The 18,352-nt window shown below is 32.3% G+C and overlaps 1 protein-coding gene and 1 long non-coding RNA gene across 3 annotated transcripts; both read right to left on the bottom strand.

Annotated features, from left to right (window-relative positions):
• Positions 1-1,599: 1,599 nt before the first annotated feature.
• On the bottom strand, positions 1,600-4,826 carry LOC148271665 (uncharacterized). Its single transcript, XR_015825046.1, has 3 exons — positions 4,686-4,826; positions 4,336-4,453; positions 1,600-1,813 (listed from the first exon to the last, which is right to left on the bottom strand). It is a non-coding gene; the product is annotated as an uncharacterized LOC148271665 (long non-coding RNA).
• A 3,601-nt stretch (positions 4,827-8,427) lies between these two features.
• Positions 8,428-16,726, bottom strand: LOC148271664 (endoribonuclease Arlr-like). Of its 2 annotated transcripts, XM_088241089.1 has the most exons (8): positions 16,400-16,701; positions 15,978-16,203; positions 14,913-15,024; positions 14,743-14,827; positions 14,510-14,653; positions 9,477-9,565; positions 8,769-9,017; positions 8,428-8,622 (listed from the first exon to the last, which is right to left on the bottom strand). In XM_088241089.1, the coding sequence occupies exons 1-7, from the start codon at positions 16,491-16,493 to the stop codon at positions 8,784-8,786; spliced, it is 984 nt and encodes a 327-aa protein (XP_088097215.1). In that variant the 5' UTR covers positions 16,494-16,701; the 3' UTR covers positions 8,428-8,622; positions 8,769-8,783. The 2 variants fall into 2 exon arrangements, with proteins under 2 accessions (XP_088097215.1, XP_088097216.1); XM_088241090.1 differs by lacking the exon at positions 9,477-9,565 and having other exon boundaries at positions 16,400-16,726.
• Between the last annotated feature and the right edge of the window lie 1,626 nt (positions 16,727-18,352).

The following is an 18,352-nucleotide window of genomic DNA, read 5'->3' as shown; positions in this document are numbered from 1 at the left end:
ATCATCACTGTGTTGATTCGGTTACTGGTGCATGTGGATAATAGGTGAATTTAATAAATAAACAGTATTACGATAATGGTATGTGAAACAATTAAGTCTGGTTGGTCTTAATGAATAAAATACATTCACTAATACAGCCAGAGCTCCTTAAAAGTTATTAAAATGCATATTGTTAAACATTTCAATTTTACAACTGGGTTGAGACCTGCACTATGTAGATAACCAGGTTTACCGCAACGCAATGGACTTTTCCTTGTGTAAATACATATTATATATAATTTACAGTTTAATAAAAAAAAAACAACAAACTTTAAATTGCCAACAATCAGTAACATTTCCACGACTTGTCTATTTGTAGCATTCATGGGGGATACAAATACATATGTGTATTAGGTGGTTAACTTCAAAATGTTGAATTCGAAGTTAGGTCTACCAATGAATAAAATGACTCGCCTACAGTCTGTATTGAATGCCGCAGCGAGACTTATCTTTGGAATCTCTAAGTTCAGTCATATCACTCCACTACTTCGGGAATTACACGGGCTACGTTTTCCACAGAGGGTGGAATACAAACTCTGTTGGCTTATGTATAAGTCACTGCACAACTCTGCTCCAGAATATCTAAGGGAACTCTGCGTTCCAGATGAACTAGCTGACAGACGCCTTACGCTTAGATCAGCTACATCTACGTTGAAAGGAAAAGTTATTGTACCTCTACGCAAACAGTGCACTAAATTCGGCGAACGCGCATTTGCGGTCGTAGGCCCTACGGCATGGAAACTTAAAACCCACTTGTTCTCTAAATAATTTGAATAAATTCTTAGCATGTGGTGACAAAGTACATTATTTTTCTTAAATAAAAAAGTTAAAATTAAATTTATATCTTTATATAATCACTTTGTAAAGCGCCCTTGAGGTATTATATTATGAAAATGGCGCTACATAAGTTATCCATAATAATAATAATAATTAGCTAGTTATAGCATTGATTCCAAATAAATATTTTATATTTGACAAAATCCAGACATTAAAAAAGGAAACTTTAATTCTGATGATATTGATTCCTCCTAAAATCATAATAATTTTATGTGATCTATATAAAACACATATTAAATTCTGAATTTAATCAATTTTTCTACCTAAATAATAATACCATATGAAAAGCCTGAATGTTTTTTCCTCACCAGTTGCTTTTATTTAGTACCTACTGAAACACTTCATAATTCTGTGATTTTTAATACAAAAAAAGAACAGTATTTTTATTATGTCTGGAGATGAAGAAATCACAAACTTAGGCAGAATGGTGAAAATTGCACAGCCAATGATAGGTCATAAGTCCTGTGAATACCTAGATTTCTACATTCCATAATAATTAATCTCTGTTGAGATACCTTTTAATATTATTTTCTTTAACTATGTAAGATTTATTTGGCTAAAAAATATTCACTGTTAATTTTTCTGCCTAATTTTTTTTTTCCCATGATCAAAAACAGAGTTTCAATATTTTCAGTTGTGGGGTCAAAATATTGATCACAAAAACCATATACATTCATTACGTATTTTTAACAGCAAAATAATACAAAAATAGTAAAAGGATACACAAGACATATCTATTCACTGGTTTGGTCATGTCGCTACGGTTCATATAATCTATAATTTCTAGTGCCGGCTCTCGAACCATAATGCAGGTTTCTGTGAATGTTTTTGTTTGGGTCATAAATGATTTAGGGAGGCCTCCGTGTGTGAACAAATTTTTACAGACGTCTGAACTCAGAGTGTAGAACTGTCCGCAGTCATTATGGCTGAGCTTAAGCTGTAACAAAATCAAAACATTTCATTGAGATAACCTATGAAAATTAACAGAGATTCACGTTAATTTATCGGTAAATAAAGGCAATGGCCATCATTGTGACACTTTGAACACTCTTCAATAAAGGTTCACAGACAAAATTCCCTCACTCTCCTTCCAAGAGCCCTTGTATCGAGTCAGCTTTATGCGAGTGTACACCAGTGGCGAGTCGTGATTTATTTTATAGGTAATTTACAAAAATGTTCATAAATTTGTACCTACATGTAAGTACATAATATATAAGTATTATAATAATTATAAATTGCATTTTTTTCTGTGGTTCTGAGAAAATCAACTCAAAAAACAATTATCATTAACCATGCGATATACATAGCTTTATTCTACACTATTTTAATACAATACTACCATGGAAATACCACAATGACATTCAGCGGATATTTCCATTATGATTTAAATGTCAACACTGAGCACTGGCCGATTCTTTTTGAAATGAATAATGCCAAAAACGGCCACTTCGAACGCCACATGTCCTTTGTGATAGATAATATGTAAGCAGTATCCTATCAAAGAAGAATAATTCTTTGGAAATAATGTTATAAATACTAGTTTCCAAATAGAGAATCTTCAAATAATATTTGGAATCTGCAAGCTTGTTTTAGTACTAAAAAACCTGACTGGGTTAAATATATAAAATAAAGTATATTTTTTTGAATGCAGAAATAAGGAGAAGTAATCGGCTAGTTTCATCGTTCACTGAGAACGGGCTGGGCGCACTTTATAGTTTTTTTTGCAGTCAGATATAAACGGTGGTGGTGATTTATAATAAATAACCATTTTTTTTTATTTTTCCATAAACATAGTTACTAAAAAACATTATTATCGAAAGTCAAATATAATGGTAAGCTGTGCATAATCGCATATTTGGACAATTTAAATCTGGTGTACATGGATAGTGGTTTACACATATCTGAGTTAACTCGCTTTTGTTTCATTCAAGATCACAATTTCAACATGAAATCTACGAAGTTGTTGCAGATATTACAATAAAAGCTTAGGCAACCATTATTTACCGGCAGAAAAGAAAGTCACAGAGAACATTTTGGACCAGGACAAATTATTTATTGCTGAACCAGAGGTGCTTTTTTATATTGTATAATATAAACTGCAGGAATGAACAGAGAAAGCCATAGTTTGTCTCGTTCCACTCTATTTTACATTAAATCTTTTATCACAAATATGTTTCTATAAACTAGCTCTAGCTTCTAGCTCTTCAATCGGAATATTTAACTTAAAATTAATGAACCTATGTTGAGGGGTTTTTTACAGTGTAAACAATGTACCTAAAATGTTCATTGGATAGTGTGCATGCATTACAAAAAATAATGCTGATACTTATTTTTTAAATGTATTTATCCTATAACTAAAGAATACAAGATTTTAAATTGAAATGTGTTAATACCTTAGAGTAATAACATAATAGAGTCGCCCATACGGGGAAAACTAGTCTATGTTTATTGACCATAAACTTAACTACAGATTATAGCCATACAACGGGCAGAGCGCATACTGAAACTGTCTGTTACATGTTTGTTGTGAAACTAAAAACCAAAGCAAAAATTTAGAACGCTTTTGTTCTATGCAACAGAGCTTAAGGGCTTCTCTAGAGAGTTATTACTCTGCGGTTAATACAAATGTTTCAAGTTATAATAAGTATTGATTATTAATAATAAAATCCTTACATATAAAAATGATGTGATGAATGGCGATTGAAACTTATTTTTAATCTTCAGTACAAAGAATAAATACTTTGGCGGACTTATTGCTTAAAGCAATTTCTTTCAGCCGACCAAAAAATTGACCGCTCAAAAGAATTGGTCAAAAATTTGTATTTAAAAAAGTTATCAAAAAATACATACATGAAATAACCTAATTAAAGCTGTTTTTCACTGGGGAGATAAAGGTTGCACATAAAAACTTAATAACTATGAGGAATGTGGGATCAGTTAATGTAGAGATTACTTAGTCGTAAGAATAAGTAAATCTTAAATACTAAACCATATAAAAAGCTTTTAGTTCCTTAAGATAATTATATTTCTCAAAATATAATTGCAAGAATTCATTGCGTTTGTCACACTCGAGGCTACTTTTGTTTTGAACTCTTTGAGCCAACATGGATAAATAAGATGCAATCTGATTCCACTCAGATCAGATCCTGTCATCCAAATGCGCTAGGATTACCGGCTGCTACGATACAAGTAGCATTCAAGTAGGTAGCTCCCAAATAAAATAAAATAAAATTTTAAAAAGACTCCTTTCATTAAAATGTTCTACAAAAAAAAACAACAAAATAACTGGAAAAAACATCAAGTATTTATGAAAATAGGCGTTTTTACGCGTTAATATTCCGTAGTCCCTGGACATAGTAACTGAAGCGTAAGACTGATAATCTTGCCTTCATGTATCGCCTTGCCTTCTGTGATCGGTTGAAAAACAAAATGCTAAAACCAATAGTTTTAACTACTCACCGGATCAGATTCAACAGTTCTGAAATCTTGGAATAATGTTTTGGGAGCAGCCTGAACAGAAAACAATCTTTGAAAGCGCCATAACGTAATTCTGCTTTTGGACCACATAGTAGAAGAGCTACAAAATACTACCTATTATTATTAACATTATAAATTAATACATTTGTTTTGGAGACCGTGAAATGTTTTTAGAAATTGTTTAAGAATATGAAAAAATTCTGACAACATAAATGAGGCTGTTTATTTAAACACAAGTTTAAAAATAAATAACCAAGTCACACATAACCTCAATTAATATTCTAAAATACTTCAATTGACATTAAGTACAATATTAACTGGATTGAAATTACCGAATCCAACAGGATTTAGGCTGAGTTTATGCAGAAAAAAATCTCTAAATATTAAACAATAATTTATGTTTCAATAATAAATCTGACCGAAACTACAACCACAACCACAAATGTCAAACAGAAATTCCATAGATAAAGAATTCGTCATGACCACAGACTACAGATGTTATGAGCAGGTTATTAGTTTGTAAAATACATACCACAATAATCCATAGATGGCTATTCATTATTTTATAGACATTTTTTTTTATTCTCTTTATTAGGGGCATTTACCGAAATATGATACGCACTTAATAGCTTATTAAATAATAGTACACATCGCGACTTAATCGAAATGTATTTTCCAAGTTGAGAAAAATAGGTTTTATATGGCCTAAACTGTCAATCGGTATGTGATATACATTACGTATTGGATTGGTTTTTTTATGAAAATCGTGCACTGTTTTTTGGTGGTTTTGACATTAAAATCAATAAAAACGAATCATCTGTTACAAGACTAGGACTATTATAGCAAGAGTGAGTATTATTTTATTTTGTTTAATGATCATTAAACTCTTTTCAAATACATTTATTTTGTCACTGGGTGTCATTTTATAAATAGTTTTATTTATGTCGTCAAATTGGTGCCTATGCAAAGAGTACGCACGCGTCTTTGCTTAAATGAAAAAAAATAGCATACTGTTTTGGTACTGAATTACAAGAGGATTCTTTTTACTTTTTGGGTCTGATTCATGAGCTCTGAATCATTATTTTTTATTTATTTTTTGAAATTTACAGTCATACATTCAATTGTGGGGAGTATCGAACCCAGGTCAGAAACACACCAAAGCACGTGTAAGTGAAATCGATACACGCAACACTTGCCTCGATCCAGGCAGAAAGAACTGACCTAAGTGCCGATGGCGTAAATTCGATTGTTCGTCAGTCCAATGCCCTGGAGAACATTACCTTCCCTCCGTCGTAATGGGAGACCAGGGAACAAAGGAATCCAACGTATAAAAGGAGGACCCGTTCTATGAACCACTACACATCTCTTCAGTACTCTCTTACGGACGTTACTATGTCCGACATAATTTTTATCAAATATTTAATTTTTAATTAAATAATTGTATCAACATCTAAAGCTGTTTCTTCTGTCTACCCTCCGACTGGTGTGGAGGCTCCTCAACACGCCAACCGCAAACATCTACACAATAATACGGTTATAATATAATAGATACTTAATACTATACTAAAAATGATTTCAAACATATAATTAACAATAAACATAATGTGCCATAAATAAAGTCATATTATACAAGAATAGAATTTGGAAAACCATAAATGAAATAGTAATATTTACCTTTGAAAATTAAAAATAAAATGAAAAAATAATATTCTATTCACTCATCACTACTCACCCACGACGACAATGCCTGCATGCTGTCGCTGATTTCTCTTTTGAATGTATTATTTTTCAAGTTTAATATATCACTCGCATTGGTTCCAATAATATTATTATACAAGTTGCAAATTTTTTGTGTGCATGAATTTTTGCTGCATTAGTGTTTACATCGATGCAGTAAAATAATTTGGTGTGACGGGTACGTTTAAATTTATTCTTATAATGGCTTAAACATTTTACTAAGATGGTCGACAGTACTAAAGAAACACCCATTTTATTAATTTTAGACAACCACTCGTCACATTTAAGCTTAGACGCTATTGAAATAGCTCAATAATTTAGAGTTGTTCTCTTGAGCTGGGTGCCACACATTACAAATAAACTGCAGTCATGATATGGGCTTTTTTGGGCTCTTAAAAAAAATACGCTGTAGCTTGTGATAATTGGCAAGTCTCACCCTGGCCTTGCCGTCACACAATTCCAAATAGCTCGAATATTTGGTTCTACCTACTTTAGGGTGGCATCTGTAGAAAAGGCCAAGAAAGCCTTTAAAGGTTGTGGAATTTGGTTTCACAATGACAACGTTTTTAGTGATATTGACTTCGCTCCATCAGAAATAACGAATTTGCCAGCACCATCAACTAATATGACTTATAATAACAATCAAGAAACAGATGTTGTTCCTATTATAGCACCACTATGTTTAGCCGATTAAGCTTATTTGCAACCATCTGAAATTTGCCCGCTACCAAAATCTCCAATGCAAAGAAAAGAAAATATGGAAATGTTCTGATGTATAATACTTACAAGTTTTCCTTACTAAAAAACAATTACAAGATTTAAAAAAAGGAAGAAGAAAAGAAGAACCAAAGAAAGCAGGGAATAAACCAAAAACTGATGGTAGACCAATGAGTTCAGATGATCAAACTAGCCTATGAGTCTTCCATTGCCCTCTTTGCAAAGAGGTATATGTCGAGCCACTGAAAGTGGATTGTATCTAATATTCAAAACGTGGTGGTACAATAAGTGCAATCACTACATTCGTTTTGGAGCATTTAATTGTAATTGGTGTAAGACAAATTAACATTGTAATATATGCGTACTCCATGAGTGGTCCGGTCCGTCCATATATTGGATGGAACCAATGCTTCCCTAAAAATTTGACTTCTAAACAATCAGTATCTATTTTCTTTTTATTTAATAAAATCAGCTATAAGTCAACTAATATTTTAAATAACTACAAGAAATATTTGATTATTGGTATGTTTTTTAGTCGAAGCCATCTGAGAAGGGTTTGATGTTCATTCATCAATAATGTCCAAAAAATTGTGACAACTCCACACAAAACCTTTCGACGGCGCAGTTATGCGCAAACTGGTATAAAATACATTGCGCTTTGTCTGATTCTGGATCATGGAACTACGTAAGTGCTTTAGTTCCTTTAGGGCGGGATGTCAGTACAGAATTTTCAAGTCCGTGCATGCGCAAATAGAGATCTTTAATATCTCTGGAACCAATCCTAACAAACACATCCAGGTTCATTTTCTATGTATTGTGACGGTTTTAAAACAAATTTAGCACTTACATCAGTTGACACGATGCCATTATAATATTAAACTATGATATACAACTCTTTTATGCTAAAATTATGGCATAAAACTGCTTTATAGTTTATTTCAAAGCACTTAATTTGAATTTCTGTTTTATTTATTAAAATTTTTGTACATAATGTTATTTGTACATTGCCGGGCTTATTGCCAAATGGCAATTTCTTCCAACCAACCAATAAAATAAAAGTTTTATTTTTATAATTACAGAACATATTCAATAGAAAATAAAGATTAAAAAGCTACAGATATATAAAAATAGAAATTAACGTATTTGTTTATAAATTACCCTAAATCAAAACTATTACTCAATGGGAAAAAGGAAAAAAAGAGGAAAAAGGAAAGGAAGAGAGATTAAGGAAGAGAAAGGAAATTCTGTTAGTAGTAGGCACAAATTTTACCTATGTACGAGGTGTGGCAGAAAAGTAATGAGACAGATTTTTTATTTACAAAAGTTTTTTTTTTTAAACATCAATGTTATCCCCTTCAAAGTGGTTCCCTTGGGCAACTACACACCGATGGAGACGTTGTTCCCATAGTTTTTTTGGGTGCTGTCTCATAATGAGACTAATTAAAAACATAGCAGAAAATACAGTTTTACTCAATAACGATGTCTCAATTATTTTGAAATAATTCATTGATTATTTATTGGTCATAATGATGTGTTGGCAATAGAAGAAAAAAAACTATTTTATTATACAATAGTATCAATAAGTACATCAAAACTTTTACTTTTAAATGAAAGAAAGACCCATGTAAATACAATTTATTAATATTTAAGTTCACAAAGATAAACATAAGATAAAAATAATAAGCTTGTAGGTCGAGGGAATCTGAGGGTCACTATTAGGTATTGTATATATTATTTGTTTTCAAAAGCGCAGGAAAATCATTTAGGTCTATTAAATAATTTAGACTGATGCTTAGCCGTGATAATTATTGTGACCTGGAAAAAAATATTATTAAACACCAAATTTACATAACTTTTCAGCAACAATAATTTAATAAGCCTATGCAAATGAAAGCTCATTAAAAGAATACATTGTTTTTGATAATACGTTTTTAAATCTGTTTAAGTTTATAATGCTTTACCTTATTGATTAGCATTTAGATATCTGGATAAGCGCTCCCTATGTATTGTTTTCCATTGTAATTTAATACGTAGGTTCGAATGTTGAAAATATTATTAGCCAATGAAATTGGACATAGTTTATTTGGCCGGGTTATAAAACAAAGAGAATATAAAGCCATTTCAAGTTCAGGTGAAAAGGAAACAAACATGGATCCCACTGGTTTATGAATTCCATCCAAAATAAAGGTGATCTTCATAATTGAATTATTCTGAAAATATTTAAAAAAAAGCATATTGATACAAATTCTACAAAAACTAAAAAAGAATAATAGGTAACAAAATTCTTAATTTCATATTTCATCATGGTGTTTATTTTGCAAAGTTGTTGATCGTTTATTCATATAGTTTTTCCACAAACAATGAATTCTAAAATTATGTAGAATATACATTCATTTAGTTTTGTGCATTTTTATACGTGCAAAGTCCGGGAGTTTTGTGTTATAATCCATTGCTATTATTAGACCGCTGATGCATTTTTTATTATTATTCCTAAAATTATGTCACCCTTGTAATTCTTGCGAAGTCATTTATAAACAACTGTGCAGATAAGGCCCATTGTAAAATGAAATGTTTTTATCTAAAAATATTACTAGGAGATTTTTACAGCAAATCACCAAACTTTAAAATACCACCAAACCAATATTAAATTGAATTAAAAATGTACATACATCATTCAAATCTATTTTATTAAGATATCCTAAATAGTTAGCACTTTTCTTTTCCTCTTGAGTAAAAAAATACAACCAATTGTGAAGGCCTGAAAACATCTTAAGAATAATTATTAAATACAACATTTATACAGACTTCTAAATAAATTAGTGGTTCACAAAATATTGCATATTTGTTTTTTTAGAGATTCTTCATTCAAGAAAATATTATAAGTTATAGCAATAGTATGTCGGGTTGTGGTCCCGTGGCTGGTGTCTTGGACTCATGGACCAAAGGTCCGTGGTTCGAATCCCACTCTACCCCAACTCGATTCCATTTTCTAATAGTGAGTTATTTACAACTCGTTGAAAATGGCCCTCAAAATAAAATATTTGGGTAAATCATAAGAACGCAAATATTTCTCAACAATATTTTGAGTTTGTCCAAATTTTTGTAGACAAGGACTAGATTCAACTCCCTGGGGAGCTGTTTATATTAACATATTACAACAGAGATGAATAACATTTAAGAGAAGGTAATATAGAAGTCTAGGCATCTACAGAGCTTATGACCTGTCAATGGCTGGTTTAAGTGGCCCCTTTACACACTGTGTTACATTCACCATTCTGCCCATATTTGAACTTCTATATTCCTTCAATTCTTTCATCTGTTGATGTTTGTGAAGATAAAGAGCTGAAACCTTTATTTATGCGGGTGAGATTCATCTAATTGAATTATTTCACCTACATACTAGGCAACGCCTGAATCTCACCCGCATAAATAAAGGTTTCAGCTCTTTAACTTCACATACATCAATAGATGAAGGAATTGGAGGAATATAGATGTTCAAATATGGGCAGAATGGTGAATGTTACACAGTGTGTAAAGTGGCCACTTAAACCAGCCATTGACAGGTCATAAACCCTGTAGATGCCTATACTTCTATATTACCTTCTCTTAAATGTTCTTTATCTCTGTTGTAATATGCAAATATTTCTTTTTTTTTAAAAATAAAATATTTTTCATTATAAAAAATAAAATATTAAACATATTAGTCCCGATAAACTATAAACTAAGTCGGTCATCGGGTGCTCAGACATTAGTTTTAATTAAAACTAAAATTTAGAAATAGTAGAGAAATCAACTCAATCAGATATACAAAATTAATTTTACAGTAGTAAGGCGAGATCGTGGTGGCCACAGGCAGGGTGGGGGATGTTTATTGGCTGTGAGAAATAGAAAAAACAAGTCGAGCGTTTTTCTGTTTTAGAAACGTCCAATGAAGATCTCTGGGTAAAACTGACATACGATCTCGATATTACGTTCATTTGTGTATTATATTTCCCTCCGGCGAGTGAGACGAATATATATCAACTGTTCTTTGACAGGGTATTGTCCAGTTTAGAGCTACTTCGGGACAAAAGTGTCATTATATTGGGGGACTTTAACATGCATTCAGCAAAAAACATAAAAGGTATAGAGGCTAACCTCACTTTTTTGTGCTCGGTGTTGGGTCTTTCGCAGTATAATTATATTTTGAACTCTAGGGGTAGAACGCTGGACTTAATATTCAGTAGAAGAGTTGTTGGTGTGTTTCGGTCATTATCACCTCTTACAAGAGAAGATAATTATCACCCCGCACTTGAATTTTGTTACAATCTGATTGCAGATCGCCCCCGTCGATCCAGAGTTCCCGCGGAGGGTACGGTTAGTCAAAGAGGATGGAATTTTCATAAAGGCGACTTTGACCGACTGTACTCTCTCATGGACGGTATCGACTGGGGCGAGATGTATAAAATATCAGATGTAAATGAAGCGGTACAATATTTTTATTGTATTGTTGAAGGTGTATTTGATTCCTGCTTCCCTAGAAAATCTCAGGCTACTGGTGGGAGGCGATATCCGAAGTGGTTTTCTAGGGATATTGTTAGAAACATACAGACTAAGCATTTCTATCATAAAAAGTGGAAAGCTTCTGGCTGTCGCGGTGATTATGAGATGTTTGGGTGTTACAGATCTGTCGTAAGACGTAGCATTCGATTGGCGTACCGGGAGTTCATTTCCAGCATGGAAAGCAACATTCTTCATGATCCTAATACCTTTTGGGACTATATAAGGTCACAAAAGGCGGATGGTGGAAGTGTTGACTCCATGACATGGGGTGAAAAATTGGTTCGAGGTGCAAACATAGCTGAAGCGTTTGCAGGTCATTTTAAAACAGTATATAGCAATGAACCTCCGCTTCTAGATGTTAATATTGCTAAGCAATGTTCACAGACCGGTGCACAGTTTATTGATGTTCAAAATATCAATGAGAAGGATGTGGCCGACACTATCAAAAAATTAAGTAATACTAATTCTCTCGGACCAGATTTTATTCCGACATTCTTCCTAAAAGGTTGTGTGGAACTGATCAAAAAACCCCTCTGTTTTTTGTATAATCTTTCTTTTAATACGGGGGTCTTCCCAGAAACATGGAAGACGTCAAAAGTAACACCTATACATAAAAGTGGATCTAAGTCATCAGTAGAAAATTACAGACCTGTAGCTGTTCTTTCTGCACCAGCGAAGGTATTTGAAATTATCATATGTAGAATCGTCACTTCCCGAGTAGAGCCATTTATTATTGATGAACAACATGGGTTCAGGAAAGGCCGCTCGGTTGAAACCAATCTAATGGTTTTTACAAACTACGTCACGGAAGCTCTGGATGCAGGACATCAGGTAGACTGTTCATATAATGACTTCGCCAAGGCCTTTGATACTGTCGACCATGATGTCTTATTAAATAAGCTGTATGAGATCGGTTTCTCGGATGGTATGTTAAAATTAATGGCGAGCTACCTCCAAAACAGAAACCAATACGTCTCCTACGGTCTATTCGCGTCAGAGTATTTCCATACTTTCTCGGGTGTCCCGCAAGGCTCTAACCTGGGTCCATTGTTGTTCTCAATTTTCATTAATAATATTAAAAATGTAATTTTGAACTCGCGTTTTCTGTTGTTTGCGGATGACTTAAAACTGTTTTTAAAGGTGACAACTTCTGACGATTTTCGTCTTCTCCAAGCGGATATATCTAATATATCTGAATGGGGAAGGCGAAACAAACTTGGGTTTAATGTTTCCAAGTGTTCGGTCACGTCCTTCACTAGGGCCCAAAAAACTCTTTTTTTTCGCTACAAAATGAATGACCAGAATCTGATACGAACATCGAATGTTAAGGATCTGGGCGTTAGATTTGTAAGCACTCTGACATTTCATGAACACATAGAGACAATCAGTGGTGATGCATTGAAGATGTTAGGATTTGTTCTGCGTACTGCCAGGGTTTTCGAAAATACCCGCGTACTGAGAACTCTTTACAACTCCTTGGTGCGAAGTAGACTCGAGAGTGGCTCGATGATTTGGGGGCCACATGAACTGAAGTACTCTCTTATGATAGAGAAAATCCAAAAGAAGTTTCTGAGATATCTCTACATGGGAGAGTGCGGGTATTATCCTTGGCTCTACCCGACCGAGTTTCTCCAGGGTATGCTTGGCTACAACAGTTTAGAGACTAGAAGGAATGTGTATTTGACCACACATTTTTATCGATTGTTGCGCGGTATGATCGATAATTCTGAAATTATGATGAGCATTGGTTTGTATGTTCCTGATAATTACCTAAGACAGCGTCAGCATAGATTGTTTCATATTCCGATATTCAGGACCAACCTGCCTATGGTTATGCCTGTTGGAAGAGCTACCGCTATGTTGAACAACATCGCTCTGGATATTGATCTGTTCCATGTATCCGAAGGGGTTTTCCGGAGCAGGATTCTTCGACTCCTTTGACATGAGTCTCTTTCGTGTATTTTTTTTTCTTTTTTATAATATGTACGTATTGAATATATTTTTGTAATGTATATGTTATATTTAAAATAAATAAATTGAAAATTGAAAATTGAAAAATTGAAAATATTTTAAAAATAGATTGTACTACAACCTAAATTAATTACAATAAATAAATCTTCCGCGCATGTCCCTCTCCAAGCAGAAGAGCTAGTATCTTTTTTGGAGAGGCAAAGCGTACCTAAAATAATATTATTATATGAAGTACGTAATAATGTTTAGTATAGAAATTTTTTGTAAAGTGCAGACATAATATTGCAAACATATCAAATAATGAATACATAATATAGAAACCAAAATAATTTTAGTGCCTTTTACATACATTTATGAATGGCAAGTTAGGATCTACAATTTTTTTAATTTTATTTTCAATCTAGTAACTAAGCTAGTGGAATACAGAATTCGCAAAAACGGTATCTATATTTCCTTTTTTTGTCGAAAAATTGTATCTTTTACTGATATAAAAATTGCTTAGATTAACATATTACAACAGAGATGAAGAACACTTTAGGGAAGGTAATATAGAAGTCTAGGCATCTACAGGGTGCATCTACGACCTGTCATTTGCTGGTTTAAGTGGGCACTTTCACCATTCTGCCTATATTTGAACATCTATATTCCTTCAAATCTTTCATCTGTTGATGTTTGTGAAGTTAAAGATTTGTTAACTTTATTTATGTGGGTGAGATTCATTTACTTGAATTATTTCACCTACATACTAGACAACGCCTGAAATTTTTTTTTTCTCAATTTCTATACTTCTTCATGGACCAGGTGGATTTATCAACACTATTTTGAGTTCAAATTTGGACAAACTCAAATATTGTCGAAATTGCTTAGAATATGAAATTTATAACATATAAATGATTTCTTTAAAAAAAAATTTGAATGAAAACACATTTTTTTTAAACACAGTTAAAACCACCGATATATTAAATCCCTATCTATTCGGTGGTTAAAACACAAAATTCAGTCACAGGCTTTTCTAAAAAGTGTATATTAATTTTCTTTGCATTATAAAAAAGTTTTCAAAAATATTAATATCCAATATGTTTATGATTTGCACTTCTGCATTACATAATAACTATGTGCTATTGAAAAAACCACAGACAAAAAAAATAATTATTATAGAATAAAAATGTCAACTGATTTAATTACTTACCTGATATTTTTCCTTTCTTTATTTCTGATAAAAAAATATGTTCAAAACCGCTACTTGTGAGTTTCCCTTTAGTTCTAGGATATAATTCAAACCACATTGTTCTTAAGATAGACCTTCTTCCAATATAATCATTTGGTACTAAATCTAGAATAATAATGTAATTTTTTTCCCATCAGCATCAACAGAGAAGCAGATTTATGGTGACATTTGTATATGAAATGAAACATGCTTACCTTTTTGACTCAAAGCTGAAAACAAATACTCCATGACTGGAGTTTCCAAGACTGAATCCAAAAATGAAATTTCTTCAACTATTTCCTATCGAGAAGAATAAACATTAAATACCACAAAGTCATTAATAAGTTTTTCAAATAATGTTTATTTTTGACAACAATTATTGCACCTGATTGGTAACGACCTCCTCCATTTTTGTATTGGGTTCATAGTTGTCATATAAAGCCTTCATTGCGGATATAGTGGGAATATTCCAAACATCGCTACTGACAGTAAAAAGGCTGTAGAAAATAAGAAAATTAAGATGATTTAAGAAATCATTAAAAATGGTTTAAACCATGCAACAGAGGGAAAACATTTTTGAGAAGGGAATATAAAAGTCTAGGCATTTACAGTTACAAAAGTTAACGGATGGAAAAGTTGAGGAAATGCGAATGTTTAAACATAGGCAGAATGGTGAATGTTAGACTGTGTGTAAAGTGGCCACTTAAACCAGCCAATGACAGGTCATAACCCTGTAAATGCCTAGACTTCCATATTCCTTTCTCACAAATGTTTTCCCTCTGTTGCAAGAAATTTCTATCTAAATAACTCTCTAGGTAGAAAATTCAGCCTGTCTATAAAAATTTGGACAAAGTCAAAGCATTGTTGATATTTTTTTATAATTATTTAAAATGGCATTATATCATCAGTATGAAAAAATTGAGGAAACAAGTTGTAAATGCAGTTATATGCCATTTTTTTACTATTATCAAAGGATAAAATCGTCTACATCCTCCGAGGTTTAGCTTTAAAGTTATCGAGTATAAACATCCAAGTGTAATCTCATCCATTGAAACATGTATCATGTATCATATCCAAAATGTGTTGAATAAACTGTTGTTGAGGACATTTAAAGTGATTTTCCTCAGTATAAAAAAAATGCATTTAGGGGGTTTTACCAGTATCCTGAAGATATTAAAATTTTATCTAGGTACACAATAGAAATTACAAATTTTAATATGTCGATGGGTAAATATTAAAGAAAAATGTGTTTGCTGACATTTTAAAATGATTGTAAATCAGCCAATTTTTTTTTTCAGCACTAATGATGTCACTGATAATTCAAATATTGACATCATAATCTGGAAATACAAGTAAAATACATACCGCATCTCAACTCTGACTGGAATTTTATGGCTCTACAGTTAGGACAATAATAATCAAAAGGTTAATACTGGATTTGGATACTTACGGCTCTGAAGCATTATCTTCTTTTGACTTAAATTCAGCTTTCCCCTGGGAATTAACCGAGACATACTTTCCAGCATTATTAATATCTCTTTTAAAAAGATTTTCACTGATTATTTGCAACTCAGAATCACTAATAATATCTACATAATTGGCCTTTCTCGGGCTATTATATTCTCCAACATAAACACTTTGAGAACTAGTTGACAATACTGTTGTGGGCTGACAATCTGGAATTTAAATAACATCTAGATTGTGTATGGCATAACTTATCAATTTGATTTAGACCAATTTGATTGAAATTTTGAGAACGATATACTTATATTTAAAACTTATTTAAAAAAATGTATTTAAATTTAATAAAAGTTATTATCAGTAGATAACAATTCTAAAGATATTTATAGTTCTGATAAGAAATATACTTACCCGTTATTAATTCTAGGTCACAGCGTACAGCGACTGTATTGAAAATAATAAAAAAGAATGCGATTTTAACGCCGCTTTTTAATGCACACGACATATTTAAAAAACGCCGATTAGCAGAAATCTTCAGTTATCATTTCATGTATTTATGTTACAATTATAAGTACGAGGGTTTCATTTTTTTGTTTTACAATTTAAATGTAAAAATTGTAAAACCGTCCACAAACCGTCAAGAACGGCAACGTCGGTGACGTCAAATCAAAACGTCATTACACATACACAGATTAAGATTAGATTTGAGATTATACCGTCAATATAAATATTGACAGTGAGCTGCGTTCATTTGCTCACACCGAGTAAGTTGAGTAAGTTATGATCAGATGATCCAAGAACAAGTTAAAATATTGTTTCGTAGGTACTTAACTTCAAAACTATTTTTGAGTTAACCACCAAAACACATCTTTGTTTTTTCACCCTAAATGCTACAAATAGACTAGGTAGTCATGATGCATTCAAATAATATTATGATTATTTGAATGCACGACCCTTTCATTTGTAGCATTCATAGAGAAGTATACAAAATTTTGTTTTTAGTGGTTAACTAAAAAATTCCGTTTAAAAAAATACAAATACATATTAGGAAAGACAACAAATGTTATAGGTATAAATAGTAAAATATCTAAAATTGTACATACCATGCATCCAGTAAAAGTTTTTCACAAATGTAATGACAAAACATGTTACACAATAAAGAGAAAATATATAATATTATTAAGAAAAGAAAAGAAGGGCTCTGTAAGAAGTTTGTGATGAAGAAATAAAGCGGAGGAGTGGAGGAGAGGGATTTTTATAATATACCAGATCTTGTCTTGAGGTAGTATTTTTTTTTGTCCTAGCTTTAATTTTATTTCATTATATTTTATTTCATTTGTACCTGTATTTAGTAAAAGAAAATGTGTTTACCATTGTTGGAATGAACTGTATAAGTCCGTCAATAAATAAATAAATTAATAATAATACAAGAAAAATGACTGTATCGTGAAAACATGAAAAAACTTTCCGGATAAAAGGAAAAAGTCTTTTCATTGATATGTAGGTACCTAAGTACTTGTTTGTGGTTGCATTCCAAAAGAGGAAATAATAATTTTTCAAATAAAGAACTCTTTTAATCAAGCTATACTTTAGCATTTATTCGAGGACCTTATGAGCTCCTGACGTCACCAGGACGTCACAGCGACAGGTAAATGTTTATTGTGACAGTAACCTTTTTTAGATTGCGACACAAAAATAAACGTCATGTTTGATAATTGAAGGTAAAATCATTTCAATTTATGAATGCCGGTGCCCAGTATTTATTTGTCAAAACTTTTTAATGGCCCATTGCAATAATGATAAATTAAGAGTAAAAAAAAGATAATTCTAGTAATGTGTATAGGTAATACAATTTTTTTATGTTATTTGATCAATAATAAAGACGATAAAATGAATTATTTATCAAGTGTTTCTGAGTTATCGTCAGAGAGCGTAAGCTCTACCTGTCGCGATGGGTAAAGTTTGACAAATATGTCGCCGCGCCGGCGTCATCAGGAAAAAAAATATGCGTCTCTTAATAAAACTTTTCAGAAACAAAAAATATCTACCTATTATTCTTTAAAATGTGAATTGTAAACTTTGAGAAACTCTTTTGTAATCCATATTTATGTAAACGTCATTGGCATATATTGTAGGTAGGAGTATCTAGTTCCGCCGCGCGCTGATTGGCCCTAACAAGATTAGTATCGGTTGTTCTGTCTGATTGCTGCGGCCTGTGCCTACTCCAGCCCTACCCTCTAATACCCACACACCACACAGAGTCCCTTCACTAGCTGCAACGCATACACTCATTATTTGCACGCTGATATTGAAAATGTTGCCTTTAGAAATAAGCTCGTCAACATACCTAGATACTCTTTAATT

The sequence above is a fragment of the Micrasema longulum genome, unplaced genomic scaffold (assembly GCF_059751315.1).
Source record: "Micrasema longulum isolate JH-2025_06_02 unplaced genomic scaffold, ASM5975131v1 h1tg002744l, whole genome shotgun sequence".
NCBI classification, from domain to species: Eukaryota; Metazoa; Arthropoda; class Insecta; order Trichoptera; family Brachycentridae; genus Micrasema; species Micrasema longulum.
This window is presented reverse-complemented; position numbering and strand designations above follow the sequence as displayed.